The sequence below is a fragment of the Dasypus novemcinctus genome, chromosome 7 (genome assembly GCF_030445035.2).
Source record: "Dasypus novemcinctus isolate mDasNov1 chromosome 7, mDasNov1.1.hap2, whole genome shotgun sequence".
NCBI classification, from domain to species: domain Eukaryota; kingdom Metazoa; phylum Chordata; class Mammalia; order Cingulata; family Dasypodidae; genus Dasypus; species Dasypus novemcinctus.
Window position 1 is genome coordinate 41,513,137 of NC_080679.1, and position 21,306 is coordinate 41,534,442.

Genomic DNA, 21,306 nt, shown 5'->3' on the forward strand with positions numbered 1-21,306 from the left:
AATAAAAGCACAGGCAGGGAAATAGATGTGGCTCAAGCAGTTGGGTGCATGCTATCACATGGGAGGTCCTGGGTTCTGTTTTCCATGCCTTAAAAAAAAAAAAAGAAAACAGAGCCAGAACATAGACAATGAGCGCAAAATGGAAGGGGGGTGGCGGGTGGAATCCTTGTTTAAAAAGTACAGGCATTCTAATATTTGGTCTTCCTTGTTTTTTGCTTTTCAGTCAATAGCCAAAGATTTTTATATTTACAGAACTGGGTGTATTGGGGATGGAGTGATTAGGAAGTCTGAGGTTCACTTAAAGCAAAATAGGGATATATATAGTTTGTAGCTGTCTTGGGAGCGGAGGGTAAGATGAAATTCAACATTTTAAAATATTTGAAGTCTTAGACTTAAGAATTAAAAAGCGGTTTCCTAATTTGGATCAACAAGGAAATTGAGAATTCTCCCCCATATACTTAAACCTTGATACCACCTTCAAAAGAAAATAAGTTCCTTATGTAATAAATACATTCACAACACACTTATACATTGTGGGATTTTATTTGGGTTTAATTCGTAGTACACAGCAACAATTCCAAATACTATTTAAAAAATTAAAAAGTGAATGTTTCCCCCACTCATCTGGAGGTGGTTTAATGGCACACACAAGAAATATTACTGGCAACATACTGCTCCCTCAAATTTTTCTGCCTGGTTTTCACTCATTATATATGAACCCTCCCTCTGGGAGCTAAAAGTACAACGGCCAGATCACACATTGTTTACATTCTGTTTTGTAAACTATTTCATTGTTAAGAAAAAGGAGCATGGACAAAAGTATGGTTAAAAACTGCTTTTCCATATAATTCTGAAGTTGCAAAAGACGCTTCCATTTTAATGTGAAAATAAGCTTTTTTTGTTTTTTTGTGGTTTTGTGTTTTTTGTGTGTTTTTTTTTTTTTTTTTTTTTACAAAAAAAAAAACAACAAACCAAGATATTTTAGGAAGGATCAGTTTATACACAGCTAGGCCCTGTCATTTCATTTGTCAATTTTTAAAAAATAATTATGAGATTCTCAAGAAATAGGAAGAAAGATCAGCATAAAGTAATGAGCACAATGCCTCCATTTAGTAACTTTTATAAGGCTCTCAAATAAGGCTGTTATACTGTGCTCCTGCCCATGTTGAAATGACAGAACATTTTTGCTAGATATACCTTATGAAGAAGACCATTTATACTGAGTATTGTTTAAGAAGGGTTAAAATGAAAATTTTTACTAATGATGGGTACACTTAAGTACACTCCTTTAAATAATATAGTCTGAATAATCTGAGGATATTCATCAAAACATGGCATATCTTTTCAAGTATCTTCCTGAAGACATCAAGTAGAACTCTATAAAGAAAAATGCAGCACATTCAATTAAGATAGTTGTAGAGCAGTGGAAGGACCACTGGCTGTCTTCTTATTAACTAGATGTTCATATGAAACAAAACGTCAAATCTCAACTCAATTTCTATGAGTCTAAATCAATCATGGGGGGGAGTGGGGGATAAGGATTATCACTTTAACACCAATCAGGAGTTCCCGGCCAAAGAAAAGGAAAGTGATTCAAAATCATTGTCACCTGCCAATTCTGCGATCAAACCCTTTTCAAAGGCAAAGGTGTGGCCTTCAGTACTCCCATGCTTTCTCCACAAGAGAAGTTAATAAGAGATAAGGATAGTTCATAATGAGGAAAGGATGCCTGCTAAAAGGAAATGGAAACAAAAAGATACAAGTAAGGTATCTACCATCATGTTGATGCCTCCCAAACAAATAAATATTTATCTTCTCCATCAACATAAGGCTGCTAAGGAGCACAGCCACATTACAGACATCAATGTAAGGATGCATAAACAGTAGCAGGAGGAGGAAATAAAGGGGTGGTGAAAATGTCTCACCCAATGATTTCTTAGGATCACAGCAAAAAGTATCAAGCCCTTGCCAATCCTAACTCTTAAGATGCTGGGAACAGCAGGTGCATCTGAGGGTGACAGAAAATCAGATAGCCAAAAGGAAAAAACACTGAACATAACATCTTAACATAATAGCAGGCTCAATCTCTCAGGTCTAGATTTTGACATATTGGCACCATTTATGTTTCTGATGTATTGCCTTGGCCATAAGATCAAAGACAAAGTGTATTTTCAGTCATAGCCCTATGGAATTTCAAATGTTAATACCAAAAACAAAAAAAACCAGACCACTCAGCCATTTTTTTTTCTTTTTAAAAGAAAAAAAGGGAGTAGGCACAGAAGTCAAAAAACATTTCAGGAGGGAAACCATCTCTCCTATTAAATTCCCTCTTTCCTGATAAAATGGTTGTTTACTGGTCAGCAGATTTTAGACTTGGATTATATTTGCTACAACATTAACAGTATGTAGCAAGTAAGAGTTCTACATTCATTTGCAATTCCTAATACTGACCCTTTTGTTTATAGAAAGATAAATGGGGGGAAACTTATGATAAAACAGGAAATACAACCCTCACAGACCATTAATAGCATGCAATCTATAAAATATTACATACATTAAAAGTCTTCAAATACTGTAGGCCTGGCCATCATTACATAGTATCCTTCTAAGACACTATAGAGTTCAAACTGTACAAAAATTAAAAAGATGAAAATCTAACAGGTATTGTTTTTAAAACAAAAATCACACACATATTAGTGTTGAATAATGTAGAACAACATCAGTTGGCCTATGGATTCCCTCTGTTGCAGACCTGCAGTATAAAGGTCTTCACCATGTCTTCTGCACTCCCCAATGCAGCCAAGGTCCAACAGGCAAGCTCCCTTCCTACTGACCACCACAGGTCTGCTTCTTGCACAAGTGTCTTCTCAGCTTCTATAGCTGTGAGCTGTAAGAACTGTTTGTTGGATTTCAAAACACACTTTGCATTATGAATCCACTAAGCCTTCTCAGCAAAAAAAAAAATTTAATGGGAACATCTAATTTCAAAAATGTTTTCCTAGTTACACACCCAGTACTAAGAAGAGACTAACCTATCCAAGTAGTCTAGGTTGGGTCTATAAAAGAGCTAAAGATTCAAAGGATACTGTGGGCCATTACTTTAAGAAAAATGGAATAAGGGATGTGGGGATGACCTAACAGAAGTGTAAACTGGCATATGTATTAGAAGCAAGATAATGAAAGCGAAATCCAAAGTCTTGGAAAATTTTAAAAGTAAAGTAGCTACGGTGCAATGTGTAGGAAAAACCTGTAACTTTAAAACAAATTAAAATGTCTTGACAGGGTCGCATTTAAATGTTCGAGATCTTGTGTTCAAATAACGGATGAGCAAGTGGAATATAAACTTATAACTGCACCATCTGGATCTCCTCATTGTTCGAGTTCCTCTATCATCTGTACTATATCATGTTCAAGGCCTACATTTGAAATGTTAGGAGCTATTTGTCCTTTCAGCACAGCATAGGGAGATTACCTGGCAATGCTCTACTCTGACCAAGTCACAGAGACTGGGAAGAACCCACATTGATACCTGGCCATGAGCTGGTCCATCATCACACATTTAACTTCCTGAACATGCTAAGCCCTCCTGATTTTTTCAGTATTTCTTAAACTGGTAACAGAAGGGATGATTAAAGCAACACTGAGTTTGAAGCTATGATTGTGCAAATGGGAAAAAAAACAAACTTTGTTATTGTTTCTCTCAAAGATGTGTTGATTTTTATCTGTGATTGGATAAATTTTGGCTGATTATAAGATTATTAGAATATAATCTTACCCCACTGTTATATTCTTTGAGACATAAGATTCAAAATCTTACCAAGAGCAGCTACTTCAGAATCCAATCATGCAAAAATCAGGAGAATATTTACCTTTACTAAAACTATGGGAATAAACTCAGCAGGAGGTAACACTGGTCATTAATGATGTTGAGAGCACAGTAGCAAGTTTTTTATTCCCAATGACTATAAAGAAACGTAAAAATAACTGCTATTCTTTATCAAAAAAGACCTAAGTGTTTCTAGAGAAGAAGTAAAGAAAAAGTTGGTCTAACCTCCAAGCTCCTACCCATCAAAACAGCACCTCAGGCAAGGGTTTAGGGTCCCTTCAGAGTGGAATGTTCTACAGTGCAATCTCTTCAGAACCTTAGGAACCTTTGTGTGTAACTTTGCACCCTTACCTCAGCGTAAGAACCAGCCTACCACACTTCACACATCTGGGTACACTGGTCATTAGCAACAATGCAGTCTTATGCAACAGCATATTAAAATCGAATTTGGGCACTTGTTAACTACCCTTGGAATGTTTGGAAACTCACATTTCATCATCCTCATAGTTTGAAAACTGAGAAACATGGAGGGATGCAAGTCAGTTCAGCATTAACTTGTTTGGTGCATTCCAATGCTGAGAGAATATAGAATTTAGAGTGTTAAAGAAATAAGTCATCTGAAATAATTATATAAATGGTTAAATGTGATATTTATATTGATTCTTTTTTCATACAAGTGGAAGAAAGTGTAGGGCTTAAGGTATCCACTCAGCTTTGAGGTTAACCCCTTAGTACAGGCATTGAAGAACATTTAATGCCACAGATTCTACAGGAGGGGAAATACCCAGAGTGTACAGAATTCCTGAGAAAACTCCCAGATTTTTTTCTGAACCAATCAAGATACATATTTAGGTTGTTTTATTTTTTATATACTCAGAAACAGTCACTTCATTTTAATCCAGACAGCTCAACATAGTACATATGATGGCAGAAAGATCCATTTGTTCATACTCAGCTTGCTTTTTTGTTTTTGTTTTAATTCTGGGGGATAAACCAAAAATCATAAGTAGTTTTTAATCATTTGTATCCTTCATTCATTTCACTGGAGAGGAATCCCCAGGGGCTCTGACAATCTGGGAAGACCTGACTATTCCTGTGAGGGAACGATAGCCCTGCTGAGCTTTACTCAGAATAATGCATGATAGACTCAACATAATTCCCAGGAAAGAGCCCAGTCACTCCATTCATCACTCCCTCATACCAACCATCGTCATTCTTCTTGATGACATAAATAATGGCTCCTTCCTGAAAGGATAGCTCATCTTCTTTGTCTTTTGTATAATCATAAATTGCCACAACTACGGGTTAAAAAAAAAAAGGATGTTAAAGAGAAGAATAATCCTTGAAAGACAGAACCAAAAAAGTAAATATTCATCCTTTCCCTACTTCTGCAGCACTCTAACAGACTTTCTAAATACAAAACCAAACACTTTTGTTTTGTTTTCCAACTAATACCACCCAAGTCCATACAATGGAATCCCATTTTCTGGGGAGGTTAGGTTCTAAACTGAGTACAAATAGGAAAAATCACATTTAGTCAAACTTACCCTTCAACAGGCCATGGGAAAGTATCTCACTAAAGACAGATATATACAATCCCAGAATCAGGAAACAGAGCTATTTCTTCAGTTGAGCTTTTGTTTAGACACCATATTGTGTTTTTTTAAAATGTGCATTTCTTTAAACATTAGAATTATACAAGTATATTGAGATATACTATGAGGCATGTAAAAGTGACACAAACTAAGGGAATAGCAGATTTACAACTCCTTTCTCATACTTTTGGAGCTGATGCCTATTTTCTGAGTAGAATGCTCCACACTTTAAGGATTTTTTTTTTTTTTTTCTTTTCCTTTACAGGATTGATTGAATTCCCGCAAGCTCAATGCATGAATGATGGGAGTCCACTATATGCATATTCTTTTAAAACACATACTGTATTACATTACCAATTAAACAATAACAGTGGCAGTATTACAAAAATCAATGGACCTATAAACTTTCTGTAGATTTTACTGCTAAAATAACTTGGTAACTGGAACTTTTTAACAATATCTCAGATAATCTCTGATTCCTAAGAAATACATCTGCCTCAAATTTAGGTAATTTGGGATATTCTATGATTTACTCAAATCCCCTTGGAAGAATTCTTTTTGTTCCAACCATTTCATCTCCAGGACCTTTTTCATCCTACTCAGAATTTCATCCAATGAAATCTCCACCTATCCATTATTCTGAGAAACACATAATGACTTTGTTAGTTTATGGCAGCCTTACTCTTAGAAAAAGGAATCACAACAGGCACTTGTGATATAATGCAACTTGCCCTAGTTAGAGGAAAAAATTTTTTCTGGCCTGCTTTACTAAAACTAAAATGGTTCCCTTAAGCTCTGAATACTTCCTATTATGGTGATATGATTAAGCATTCCAGAAGATACTTTAGAGGGGCCTAGAAGTATTAAAGATATATTTCTCAAAATATAACTATCCAAAAACAAACAACTTTTTAAAGAGTTTAGTACTTCTACTAGTCAACCTTATATTTTCTAGCCTTTTTTTTTTTTTCAGGAAAGACAACCTTCATGGTACTTAGAGAAATACAAAGACATTGAAAAGTAATTTAGGGAACAATATAAAGGCTGCTTCAACAACCAGAGTTTAGCAGAAACATTAAACTCTCCTTGCATCTGTTTTCCCTATGTAAACATAGAGAAAGGATTAGATAGAATTTATATGTGACTCCAGAGACTCTGTTTACAATTGTACAGAGATCAGAACTTTGACAACTGCTAGACATTTTATCTTTGTCAAAATTAATAATCACTATTATGAAATTAAGTCTACTTTTATCTTAAAAATGTGCTTTTAAAAACCATTAAAAGGCTCATTTTCACTCCAGGGACAGACATACACCAGTGATTTTTTCATTTAATTCTTTAAAGGATCACTTTAAAAAAAAAAAAAAAAAAGATTTATTTATCCCCTCCCCCCCCCCCCCCCCCCCGTTGTCTGTTCTCTGTGTCTATTTGCTGCGTCTTCTTTGTCTGCTTCTGTTGTGGTCAGCAGCACAGGAATCTGTGTTTCTTTTTGTTGCGTCATCTTGTGTCAGCTCTCTGTGTGGGCGGTGCCATTCTTAAGCAGGCTCAACTTTCTTTCCCGCTGGGTGGCTCTCCTTATGGGGTGCACTCCTTGCGCGTGGGGCTCCCCTACGCAGGGGACACCCTGCGTAGCACGGCACTCCTTACACGTATCAGCACTGCGCATGGGCCAGCTCCACACGGGTCAAGAAGGCCCAGCGTTTGAACCGTGGACCTCCCATGTGGTAGACGGACGCCCTAACCACTGGGCCAAGTCCGCTTCCCTAAAGGATCACTTTTGAAAAAGCAAGCTATTCATCAAAAGGAAAATAGAGTTGATTTAGTACAAGAGACATCAAAATAACTCCAAGATGTATATTAAGTATGAATATCTTACTCTGTTTCCCCAATATTCAAAATATTTAGTTGGTGTTGAGAAATATAAAATTTGTCTAAATCTTAGCCAGGAAAAATGGTTTTGGCAATAGGGAGAGGGAGGAAAGGCTACTAAATATTTTACAGTTACGCATATATTTCAAATATATCAAAAATCACATGAGAAAAAACTTTTAAAGAAAATGCTAAGTATTTGGTTTTACCAAAATACTTGATTTTTTACCAATATGCAATTGGTAGAAAAGAGAAGGATTAATGGTACCTACACATTGGTTTTCTCAGCATTCATGCTAAAGTTAATTTATCCCCAAGTACTTTATATCTTTGATGCAACTGCAAAAGATACTGTTTTGTAAATTTCAATTTTCAATTTTTGTTACTAGTACATAAAAATACAATTAAGTTTGTGTATTGATTTTGTAGTCTGCTATCTAGCTAATCCTTTTATTTCTACTAGGTTCTTTTGTAGATTCTTTAGGATTTTATAGGATGTGTTCTGCAAATGAAGACTATCTGACTTCTTTCTTTCCAACTTGTGTGCTTTTACTTCTTTTTCTTTCCTTATTGCATTGACTAATACCTCTGATACAATGTTGAATAGAAAAGAGGAGAAAATACATCCTTGGCTTGTTCCTGACTGACCTTAGGGGGTAATATTCAGTCTCTAACATTTAAGTATAATGTTAGCTATTGGTTTTTCATAAGTAACTTTTATTATATCAAAGAAGCTCCCGTCTATCTCTAGATAGCTTAGAACTATACCACAAATGGGCGTTGGAAAACTGGCATACTTTTTTGCATCATCTGAAATGACCCATTTTCTCCCTTAATCTGTGAAGATGGTGAACTACACTGATTTTCAAATGTTAAGCCAACCTTGCATTCTTGGAATAAATTCCATTTGGTCACGATGTGTTACCCTTTATATATATGAATGTTTGTGTGTATAATTTTTTTTTGCTAGATTTGTGTTGCAGAAAGAATTTTTTGTCTATGTTTATGAGGGATAATAAACTGTGGTTTTCTCTTCTTGCAATATTTTTGTAAATTTTGACATCAGGGTAATGCTGTCCTTATGAGTTGGGAAGTGTTCCCTCTACTTCTATTTTCTGGAATAGGTTGTTTAACATTGGGATCATTTCTTCCTGAAATGTTTGATAGAATTTTCCATGTTTTCCTTTTCATTCCCAGTGAAATTTTTCCTTCATGGAAAGGTTTTAAGCTATAAAAGTTTTTTTTTTTTTTTAACTCATAGGTATACTGAGATTACCTATTTCTTCATGAGAGTCAGTAGTTTGTGTCTTTTAAAGAATGTGTCCATTTCATCTATGTTGCCTAAGTTATTTTTTTATCTTTTATTTTTTTGAGGTACTGGGGCCAGAAATTGAACCCAGGACCTCATATGTGGGAAGCTGGCACTCAACCGCTAAGCCACATCGACTCCCATGAGTTGTTTTTTTCATTTGCTTGCTGTGTATATTTTGTTTTTAGGAGGCACCAGGAACTGAACCCAGGACCTCTCATGTGGGAAGCAGACACTCCATCACTTAAGCCCATCCACTCCCTAAGTTGCCAATTTTATAGGCACAAAGCTCCTCATGATATTCCCTTGTTATCCTTTCAATATGTGTAGAATCTGTAGTAATGTCCCCTCTTTCATTCCTGATATTGGTAATCTGTGCCTTCTCTTTTATCTGACCTTTTATAATATACACACTTAATGCTATAAATTTTCTCTAGTTCTACATCACACACGTTTTTGTATGTTTTATATTTTCATTAAGTTAAAAATATTTCCCTAGTTTCCCTTATAATTTCTTTGACTTGTGGATTATTTAGAAATGTACTATTTTATTTCCAACTACTTGGGGCTTTTCCAAATATATTTGTTGTATATTTCTACTTAAATTCTTTTCTGTTCAGGAGCATTTTGTATTATTTCAATCCTCTTTATTTACTGAGACTCTTTAAGTGGTCCAGAATATGGTCTGTATCAGTCAAAACTCTTGAGTACATTTGAAAAAAAAAGTGTATTCTGAAGTTACTAGACAAAATGTTCCATAAATGTCCATATGCATAAATGCATAAATCAATGCAATTAGTGATATAATGGATTTTAATTTACTATCTTTTTTTTTTTAAGATTTTTTAAAAAATTTATTTCTCTTCTCTCCCCCCCCTCAGTTATCTGCTTTTCTGTGTCCAATCACTGTGTGATCTTCTGTGTCCACTTGTATTCTTGTCAGTGGCACCAGGAATCTGTGTCTTGTTTTGTTGTGTCATCTTGCTGCGCCAGCTCTCCATGTGTGCAGCGCCACTCCTGAGCAAGCTGCACTCTTTTCGCACTGGGTGGCTCTCTTTAGGGGGCACACTGCACATGGGGCTCCCCTACACGGGGGACACTCCTGTGTGGCATGGCACTGCCTGTGCGCATCAGCACTGCATGTGGGCCAGCTCATCACATACGTCAGGAGGCCCTGGGTTTGAACCTTGGACCTCCCATGTGGTAGGCAGATGCCCTATGCATTGGGCCAACTCGCTTCCCCAATTTACTATCTTCTTGATGCCTATTTGTCAGAGCAAATTGGCTGGTAGTGCTGATCATGTTTTCTATATTCTTACTGATTTTGTTTTTATTCTGACAATAAGTTAGAAAGTAATGTTGAAATCTCAAACTATAATTGTGGATTTATATTTTTTACTTTCAGATTTGTCTCTTTTTGCTTTATGTATTGTGAACTATTTAATGAACTGGTCCATTTATTATTATGGCACATCCATCTTTATCCCAGGTGATATTCCTTCTTCTGAAATTTAATTTACTGATAATAATAGAACCATTCCAGCTTTCTTTTGATTAACGTACCATTTTTTTACTTTTAGCCAAGTGTTCTTACATTTAAAGTGCGTTTCTTATAGACAGCATATAATTGGAATTCTTCTTATCCCATCTGAAAAGCTCTGCTTTTTAATTGAACTGTGTAAGCCATTTATATAATTATTGTTTTGATGGGTTTTAATATATCTTATTTGACTTCTATTTGTCTCATCTGTTTTTGGTTCCTTTAACTCTGTCTTCTTTTGGACTGAGTTTATTATTATTATTCCATTATATTTCTACTATTTGTGTATTAGCTATACTTCCATTTTCTTTATTCTTACTGTTTTTTCTAGAGATTACAATATACATCTTTGATTCATCTAAGTCTACCTTCAAGTATCATTATACTACTTTATATATGTGAACCTTGTAACAGTCCACTTGTTTCCTTTCATTATTTCTGATAGTGAAATAGCTTTTGCATTTGCTCTGAACAATAAATTGTTATTTTATTGTCAATTACCTTTAAAAGAGGGGAAGCGGACTTGGCCCAATGGATAGAGTGTCTGCCTACCACATGGGAGGTCCGCGGTTCAAACCCCGGCCTCCTTGACCCGTGTGGAACTGGCCCAAGTGCAGTGCTAATGCACGCAAGGAGTGCCGTGCCACGCAGGGGTATCCCCTGCGTAGGGGAGCCCCACACTCAAGGAGCATGCCCCATAAGGAGAGCCGCCCAGCGCTCAAGAAAGTGCAGCCTGCCCAAGAATGGTGCCTCACACACAGAGAGCTGACAAAGCAAGATGATGCAACAAAAAGAAACACAGATTCCTGGTGCCGCTGATAAGGATAGAAGCGGTCACAGAAGAACACATGGCGAATGGACACAGAGGACAGACAACTGGCGGGGGAAGGAGGAAAGGAGAGAGAAATAAATAAAAAATGAATCTTTAAAAAAAAAATTACCTTTAGAAGAGATTAAGATACGGTGACACATCTTTATATATGCCCACATATTTACACATTTACTTCACTCTTCATTGCTTTTTGTAAATTTGAGATTTCATCTAGTACTATTTTTCTTCCACCTAAAGAAGTTCCTTTTACTATTTCCTAGCATATGTCTGCTAGTGATAACTTCTCAGTTCTTTCCCACTTCTTTCTTAATTTTGAACAGCTATTGTCTTCCAAGTAAATACATTAGATTGACATCTTTTTCATTCATTGAAGATGTTGCTCAGTGTCTTTGGGCTTGCATTGTTTTTTATGAGAACTCTGCAGTCATTCTTATCTTTGTTTCTCTGTATGTCATGTCTTTTTTGACTCTGCTCTCTGAGATTTTATCTTTATCACACTGGTTTTTCCCAATTTGATTATGATATTCCCTGGCATAGTTTTCTTTGTATTTCTTCTACTTGGAGTTCAATGAACTTTTTGGATCTGCATGTTTATATTTTTTGTGGCAGGCAGCTTCTAAAATGGTCCCAGCGATCTCTGCCTCATGATATTCAAGCCCTTATGTAATCTGTGCCCCTTGACTGTAAGCTGAATCTAGTGACTTGTTTTTAATGAATAATATATGGCAAAACTGATGAGACACCAGTTCTAAGATTAAGTGACAAATACAGGTGACTTCTGTCTTGTTTGCATTCTCTCTCTGGCTCTTCTGATGAAAGTAGTTGTCATGTTTGAGCTGCTCCATGAAGGGGCCAATGTGTAAAAGAACAAAGGGCAGTCTCCAGCCAGCAGACCAAAATAAACCCATGCCCTCAACCCAACAACTTATGAAGAACTGAATCCTGCTGATGACCATGTGCGTGAATGCATAAGAGAATCGTTCCCAAGTCAAGCCCTGAGTAGACTAAGCCACAGATGACACCTTGATTGCAGCCATGTGGGAGTCCCTGAGTCAAAGGACAACCTAAGCCATGAACAGAAACTGTGAAATAATAAATGTGTGTTGTTTTAAACCATTAAATTTTGGAATACTTTGCTAGACAGTACCAGATAATACAGATTTCATCAAATTTGGAAATATTTTGGCCATTATTACATCAAATATTTTACTTTCACCTTTCCTTCTGGGGACTCCAATTACACATATATTAAGCCTGTTTGATATTGTCCTACAGGTCACTGACTTTTTATGCATTTGCATTTTAGCACTTTTAGAAAGAAGTGGAATTACATATCAAACAATATCCTACAATAATACCAGCATTTATAATTACCCAAATAATTGCTCTTACCACAAGTCTTGATGCTGCTTTGAACCACTGTCTAGTGTTATTTCTTTTCAGGATAAAGAACGCCCTTTAGCCTGTTTGTAGAACACTTCTACTGGTGATGAATTCATCCAGCTTATGTTTATCTAAGACTGCCTCACCCTCATTTTTTTTTTTTAATTTAAAGATTTATTTTTATTTATTTAATTCCCCTCCCCTCCCCCGGTTGTCTGTTTTCTGTGTCCTTTTGCTGCGTCTTGTTTCTTTGTCCGCTTCTGTTGTCGTCCACAGCACGGGAAGTGTGGGCGGCGCCATTCCTGGGCAGGCTGCACTTTCTTTCGCGCTGGGCGGCTCTCCTTACGGGGGCACTCCTTGTGCGTGGGGCTCCCCTACGCGGGGGACACCCCTGTGTGGCAGGGCGCTCCTTGCGCGCATTAGCGCTGCGCATGGGCCAGCTCCACACGGGTCAAGGAGGCCCGGGGTTTGAACCGCGGACCTCCCATGTGGTAGACGGACGCCCTAACCACTGGGCCAAAGGCCGTTTCCCTCACCCTCATTTTTTAAAGAAATATCTTACCAGATATAAAATTCTTGGTTGGAAGTTTTTGCCTTTCAGCATTTTAAGTATATCAACTTACTTCCTAACCTCCATAGTTTCTTATCAGAAATTGGAACTCAATCTAATTGGGACTCCCTTGTATGTAATAAGTTGCTTTTCTCTTGCAGCTTTCAATACTCTCTCCTTGTTCTTTCCATTTGATAGTGTGGTCAGTGTATGACAGGGAATATTTTTCTTCAGTGTTTATCCTATGTGGTGTTCTCTGGGTTTCTTAGACATGCATATTCATGTCTTTTGCTAAGTTTGGAACTTTTCTGTCAATATTTCTTTGAATATTCCTTCTGCTCCATTCTTTCTTCTTTTGGGACTCCCATAATATGTATATTGGTGTGCCTGATGGTCTCCCAGAGGTGTATTAGGCTATTTCCACTTTTAATATTACTTTTTTTTTCTTTCTATTCCTCTGCCTGACATTTCAAGTATCTTTTCTTCAATTCTGATTCTTTCTTTTGCCAGATCCTATCTGCTCTTGAAACCTTTCAGGGCATTTTTCATGTCAGTTATTCAACTCCAGTAGTTCTGTTTGGTTCCTTTTTAAAATTTCTATCTCTTACTTAGGCTTTCATATTGCTCATTCATAGTTGTCCTGATATATTTTAGTTCTTCTCTGTATTTTCCTTTATCTCCCTGAGCATTTTTAAGATCAGTTTTTTAAAGGCTTTGTTTGGTATGTCCACACTTGTCTCTTCTTCATTGGTGTTTTCTGGACTTTAATTTTATTTTTTTTTAATTAAAGTTAATAGATCACAAGGAAAGTTAAATTAAAAAACATAAGACGTTCCCATATATCCCACTCCCCACCACATCATTTTTGTAAGTTGTATTTTTTTGAAGATATATACATCACAAAAAAATATTACACTAAAAAATATAAGAGGTTCTTGTATTCCCCACCCCCACTCCCCTACCCTACTCCTCCCACACCAACAACCTTCCTCATCATTGCGGCACACTCATCGTACTTGGTGAACACATTTTGGGGCACTGCTGCACTACACAGATAATAGTTTACCCTGTAGTTTGCACTCTCCCCCAGTATTTTCAAAGTCCAGCATCTGACCCTGCAATATCATTAAGGACAACTCAAAATCCCAAAAATGCCCCCAGATCACATCTCTTCTATCCTTTCCCTGCCCTCAGCACCTACTGGATTTTTATCTTCTTCCATTGGATAGGCCATCATTTCCTGTGGGTTTTTTTTGTTTGTTTGCCCTACACTCTTTCGCTGTACACATTTTAATGTTAACTCTGGGAATTATTCCGAGATGTCTGTTTCTTGGTTTTTTAACCAGGTGGTGCTAAGACAGTCAGCCAAAGACTCAAGGGGACCCCTCTATAGATCTCCAGAGCTCACTTTCTGTGCAGTTCCCTCTTCTCCTTGGTGTTCCCAAACTTCGGTCTCTAGCTTCTCTACTTCCAGGCTGTTTGGGTTCTACCTCCCTGCACTGTGGCCTGGACACTGCCTCTAGGTAGCAAGCTAGGATAATCAAAGGCCCATGTTGTTTAATTTCCTTCTCTCTGGGGTCACAGTCATCTGCCACTTATTATCCAATGCCTGAAAATCATTATTTTGTCGATTTTTTCCAGATTCGTAACAGTTTTAGGAGGGATGGTATTTCTGATTCTGATACTCTATCATGGCCAGATGTGGAAGTCAGCTATTTCTTAATAAAAGCTCCTCAGCTAATTCTAATGTGTGGCCAGATAGGAGACCCAGCAGATTAGTAGCTTCAGTTTCTTTAACAGAAAATTTCCTTCAAAACTGATTTTTTTCCCTAAGCTGATTAATCCTGAAGAGATATATGGAAGTTTGCATGAGTCAGAGTTGACTAATTATATTTGGAGAAGCTGTCCACTAAAAGAAATTCCCAATACAACTTTGCAAAGGAACTGAGAAATCATCATTTGGAAGAAAGTTTCCTATGGAATTACTTAAACTGAAATACCTTGATATAAGATGCCTCAAAACAAGGTTTTAAAGAATGAGGGTAGGAATAATTAACAATCCAGAAAAATAATTGTTTTAGTTTACTAAAGGATGCTAGGAGCAATAAACCAGAGATGGGTTGGCTTTTTTTTTTTTTTTTTTTTTAGGTACTGGGGGTCAGGGATTGAACCTGGGACCTCCTATGTGGGAAACTGGCACTCAACCACTGACCCACATTGGCTTCCTTGAATTGGTTTTTTTTTTTTTTAAGATTTATTTTTTATTTATTCGCACTCCCCCGCCCCATTCTCCCCGCTGTCTGTTCTCTGTGTCTGCTTGTATTCTCATTAGGCAGCTCTGGGAACCAATCCTGGGAATTTCCAGAGTGGGAGAGAGGTGACAACTCTCTTGTGCCACCTCAACTTCCTGTTTTGCTATATCTTCTTTTCTCTCCTCTGTGTCTCTTATTGCGTCATCTTGCTGTGCCAGCTCTTGGCATCGGACGGCACTCCTACACAGGGCAGATTTCCTGCTCTGGGTGGCATTCCTGCATGGGCCAGCACTCCGCATGGGCTAGCTTGCCTTCACCAGGAGGCCTCGGGCATAGAACCCTGGACCTTCTATATGGTAGACAGGAGCCCAATTGCTTGAGCCACATCCATTTCCCCCCTGAATTGGTTTTATCATTTGTTTTGCTTGTTGTTTTTGTTTTTTTTCAAGAGGTTCCTGGAACCAAACTTAGGACCTCCCATGTGGGAGGTGGGTACGCAAATGCTTGAGCATTATCTGCCCCCAGAGTGGCTTTTATAATGCGAATTTATCAGGTTAAAAGCTTACAGTTCTGAGGCTGTGAAAATGTCCAAATCAAAGCATCATCAGAGATGCCGTCTCACCAAAAGTCAACTGTTGGCAATCCTGGACTCCTTCCATGGCAAGGCACATGGAGGCATCTGCATCTCTTCCAGGTCTTGCTTCAGCTTCTGGCTGCTCTGTCTGTGACTTCCTCTCTCCTGGGTCCCTCTTTGAGTTCCTCAATTCCTTCTTCCTGCCTGAGGCTTTTTTCCTGTGTCTATTATTTTCAGTGCTTCATTTATAAAGGACTCCAGTAAGAGGACCAAGACTTACCCTGGGTCATAAATCACTGAAGTAAGGCAATCAAAGCCCCCCAACAAAATCTAACCCAATCAAGGGGCCCCACACCCACAGGGATGGATTAACTTTAAGAACTTGATCTTAAACAAACAGGTTTAATAGGAACAATAGATAACTATCAATAAAAAACTAGTCAAATGTTCACAGAATTTTACTAGAGTGACTTTCAAAATCCTATGAACCTTGAAAATGAAATAAGAATGTATAAATAATATAGATAAAACTATTTTTTAGTGAAAGATAAAACAGATTCTCTTTGGTACCAGCAAGATGCATTTCTATTTTTCCTCCAGTTATCCCATGGAACTTACCCTTTTCCAAGTAAGACCTTGGAGCCCATGGAGGGTCCTCTTCAGCATAAGGGTCACTATACTCAACTACAGCTGCTTCTTCATCTTCATAATCTTCTGGAGGAGGTGGAGGAGGGGGGGATTCATCAAAGACTGTTTCTTCCACAGGTGGTGGTGGAGGTGGTGTATCTGAAACTAAGAATATATCAAGCTGACAACAAAACTATACATTATGCAAAGTTCAGCATTTCCTATTCTAGCTTCTATGTTCTTGGAATATAAACCTAGACTTAAAAATAATAATCTTTCAAAAAATAATGAGGCTAAATCACATTACCAACTATAATGTTTCAAATCTCCAAATATGACTTCCTTTCCTCTTGGGCTACTGCTTATACTAAATTAAGTTTAGTCAAAATAATTATTAACTGAGCCCTTGGAACCTATTTATACTAATACATAATCTTCTTTTTCAAGGAAAAAGTTCAGTACCATAGAGTTTGGCTTTACACCACTATATCCAAGGAGGACTGGTTATCAGAAATATCAATAATTTGGACATCTACAACCATATTTCATTTATGACAAATTATGAATTCAATGAATATTTAAATTTTAGTGATTTGCTACCTTCCTTTCACTTAGATTAAAAAAAAACATTTTGCCTAATGGGTGGGGAGATCATGAAGTTTAACTTAACCTATGAAGATGTTTGTTTTTTATAGAATTTCAACTAATTCAGACTAATTTGTGATCCAGAATTACTTAAGGCTGAATTGTCCAATAATATCAGAGTAATTTCTAGTATCTAAAATGTCTCCTTCTAGAGATCTGTTTTCACACCTTGGGTATTGGCATATAGTAGCATCTAATTGTTTATTTCCAAATTCAGAAGACTCAATGCTTGGTACATACTTGAACACAGCTCAGAATTAACTGAATAAACCTATATTTATCAGCTGTCCAGTTTTACTGAATAGCACTAATTCTTATTTTTGAGGTACCAGTATTGTTTCAGTGATATTTTCTGGGTAATCCTATTTTCTATTCTTTTAAAGTCTGATCTTACTGACTGAATCAAATGGATTTTAGAAGATTGCTGGTACCTAGAGTAAGAACTCATCATATCATACTCTGTCCTCTGTCAGTATTCTTCCCATCTGCATTTACCAACCTAAATTTATGAACTTCAAAACGTTATTCATTTTTTAAAATCCTTTAGTCATAATGGGTTTTTTAAATAAACAAAAGATACAGACATGTGGTTTTAGTATATGCATTTTGAAAATTTATATATGATTGGGATGAGAAACAATAATATATCCTATTTAATGTATCTGTAAGGTAAAGAGATAGAATTTAAATAATTGCATAAACACATGTCCAAAGGAACTTTGTTTTTCAGAACAATCACCTTGAAAGATTATACTACAATCTTATTCAAAGATGCTGCCCTTCTCACTTTTATCTTTTCTTATAATAGCCTCAGAGCCAGTTCCATACTACTAACAACATAAGCACCATTTTTTGAGGATTCAGAATGTTTCAATTACTGAGCTAACAATTTATAATACATTATTTCATTTAATTTTTACAACCTTGGGATGCAGTATTTTTAATCCTCATTTGGATGAATGTGGCTTTCCAAGGCAAGTAAATACAAGAGTGGGAATTTGAATTCCAGTGCCTATGGTCTTAAAAGCCAAACTACAGTGGGATGATATGAATTCAAATAAAGTTAAAGTCATGTTTCATGATCATTCATTCAACATCATCTGAGAGCCTACTATAGGTAGGTACTATGCTCGTCACTAGGAATAGAGTACTGGGCAAAAATCATAGAGATGTGGATAACCTAACATTTATTTACATGTAAGTGTAATAAGTGCTTTAAGGTATTATGGGAACATACAGAGGACCAAACATCGTATGTAAGTCAGAAATGGCTCCTTGAGATGTGAATAATGAATAAGAATTAGTGGCCAAGGGATGGGGTGGAGTGAATATTTCATGTTCCATGTTTAAAAAAAAAAAAAAAAAGGGCAAAGGTAAGAAAGCAGGAACCCTTCAAAGAAGTGACAAAGTTCAATGTGGTTAGAGTAAAGGTCAAGGAAGAAAGAGGCATAAGGAGGCTGGACAGAACAGGAAGGGCCTTGCAGGAGTTTGAACTCTATCCAAAGAACAATGGGGAGCCACAGAAGGATTTTAAGGTGGAGAGCAGGTGTAGCTCAGTGGTTGAGTGCCTGGGTCCAATGTATGGGGGTCCTGGGTTCAATCCCTGGTACCTTCTAAAAAAAAGAGAGAGAGAGAAGGATTTTAAGGGGAAAAAATAAAGGATCCAGCTGCACTGCTTAGCCCAGTGTAACTGGTTCTCTATAATGGATTCCAAATAATTCCAGAATTCTTCCAAAAATCAAACAATGTGGAGTATATATTTGCTACCACAGAAAATCTTCAAAATAATGTACCTAGAAAGCTCTGAAGATAATTCTAAAAGATAGGCTTATGTCTTTCCAAGGTGAATGTTTTGAAGAGAATGTACTCATTTGAATGTGTTAAGTCCTGCCATGTCTATAAAATCAGTCACAGCACACCTCATATAAAAGTTGTTTATTTTACAAATTTTGTGAGAAATGCTTATGACAATGGAACGTGATAAGAAAGGACTATACCAAAAGGTGACAAGTGGTAGAATTAGCAGTTAACTTTTTAAAATATAGGCAGGGTCGCTACAGTGATTTCTACAGTCATTACTTAATTTACATAACGATTAAGTCTTGAAATTCGTAATCATGCACTTCAATAATATTAAATTAAAACAGTAATTTTTAGGGGTCTGTTCACAAAAAATTTTTATGTTTCTACAAGCTTTACAACTTCTCTAATAACTGGTGAGAAATAATAACATCCTGCTCTCTGTAATACTGTTCAATTTTCAAATCTGATTTTTTTGCAATTAAAACAATCTTTTAGCTTCTATACAAAAACTTCTGTTTGATGGATTGGTCTTCAATTTAATTAGTTCAGAGTAAATAATATATAAAAGAACATGCAGTAATAACTGATCACTAACCTTCTCCAAAGTGAACACACATCATTAGTAGTAAAAGCAGAAAAAACTTCTGGGGTATTATTTATGTGACTACCTTCCCAAAACAATGTGATTAGACTGGATTTGTGATGGGAGAAAATTTCTCTTCTACTGTAATGATGCTTAATTTTCCACCAAATAAAGCTATTTACCTGGGTGTGTAGAATAGAAGCAGCACTGGAGATTCCTTCAATTCTGCTACTCTGATTAAATCCTTTTTTTCTATTTGGTCCCATTTAGCTGTTTAGATGCAGCAGAAAAATGACAACAACAACAACAACACAGGGACCTTCTATCCTACATTTGACCTCACAAGCTTGGGAAAGGATCAGACTATGGCTTTACTGGGCTTATACTGAATAAGTTAAACTTGCTGAGAGGGCATCTTCTTCCTAAGCGTATGTGGGTCACATTCAAGCCAAAAGAATGTGGTCCCAATAGCATCCCCCCATATGAAATCTATGCAACTGTAAGACACTATGCATAGAGCCCAGTTAAAATATGAACACATCAAAAGAATGCATTGATCAAAAGGGACATTTAGTCAGCTATGGGAGCACCAAAAAGAAGGGACCAAGAGTGCCTATTTAATGTGTCAGAAACTTTTCTAAGTGCTTGGGAAACAGCCAGTGAACAAAACCAATAAAATTCCCTGCTCTCACAGAGCTTACATTCTAGTACTGGCAATGCCCATTCCTGAAGGAGTCCACATCACAGGCCGAACAATAAATTCCAATTATTTTATCCCCTTGATGAGGCTATCCTTGTTATGAGATGGATATACTGTCCTACTTCAGCCTGACGACATTAAATTCATGCAGTTCCCCATGTTCAGATTCCACACCCATCATGTGACCTTATAATTAATGTGTGTTTCCTTGTGTAGACCCAACACAAGAGAACTCATCTATCATATAGACTAAGTTCTGGTCTCTGTGCCAGCAATTCCTCCTTGAATGTTAATACAGGTCTCCTGATTGACAGATCTCAGTCTCCCGAGTTCCTAATACTACCCTAGAAAAAGACTCAATGTGCCAATAAAATTATCTAATCTTGCATGGTTTATCACTACACCAAAATAAATTCATTGCCAATTTATGAGGCCTCTTAGGAGACAGAATGGCAGCTTGATCCTCTAGAACTTACTGTGACATGGCCATTTTTATACCTGGAATCACAGGTGCAGAGGACTCAGTAATAGCAAGCTAGGCTACTGCTTATCTGAGCAACGCTGAGAAAAAGATAGGGGAGCTAGTAATTAAGGAACATCTCTTCTGTTGGATGTAATCTTTTCCTTATATGTGCCTTATATTTGTCTTACCTTTACTATTAGATTTTAGGCTATTTGAAAGTAGAGAGCTTAATCTTAATTATCTCTTAATCCCCATGAGCCACCCATACGACTTTTTCAAAATATTCAAAAGTTTGAAGGATCAATGAATGAATGACTATTCAGCCAATCATATATATATGACATTTTATGCCTACAATCTGATCTACAGCATAAAGAAGACATAAACTTACTATTTTCTTGGACTCTGGCCACAAATCCCATTAAAGGTAACTGAGGAGTTACCTGTAGGATGGAGGGAGGAGGAGGAGCAAGAGATACTGCAAAAACAAAAAAGGTGTGGAGGATAAGGGGTAAGGGCGAGTTACATCGAAAGGAAAGGATAATACAATAAAGCGAACATATAAGAAGGGAAATCACTATTCAGAAACATTTTATAAGTGATTTTAAGGATCCCCTTTTGAGGGATAATTCATTAAAACACAAAAAATATTAAGGGAGTTTTCAGGAAGTTTTACAAATTATACCAGGAGGCATTTATCAGACTTAGATCTCTATCATATAATAGTAATTGATCTTTATATAAATAATAAC

At 36.8% G+C, this 21,306-nt stretch overlaps 1 protein-coding gene across 26 annotated transcripts in view; it reads right to left on the bottom strand.

Moving 5' to 3' along the window:
* Positions 1-21,306, bottom strand: part of ABI2 (abl interactor 2) — a 153,579-nt gene that overhangs the window by 38,379 nt on the left and 93,894 nt on the right. For 11 of the 26 annotated variants that reach the window (XM_058300339.1, XM_058300321.1, XM_058300328.1 and 8 more), the window contains 3 exons: positions 20,946-21,032; positions 16,352-16,525; positions 525-5,124 (listed from right to left, as the gene is read on the bottom strand). In XM_058300339.1, coding sequence (XP_058156322.1) covers positions 4,949-5,124; positions 16,352-16,525; positions 20,946-21,032 — 437 coding nt within the window. In that variant the 3' untranslated portion in view covers positions 525-4,948. Of the gene's footprint in view, positions 1-524; positions 5,125-16,351; positions 16,526-20,945; positions 21,033-21,306 lie in introns of those variants that run through there. The other 15 variants (XM_004453610.3, XM_058300337.1, XM_058300319.1 and 12 more) reach the window with 3 other exon arrangements.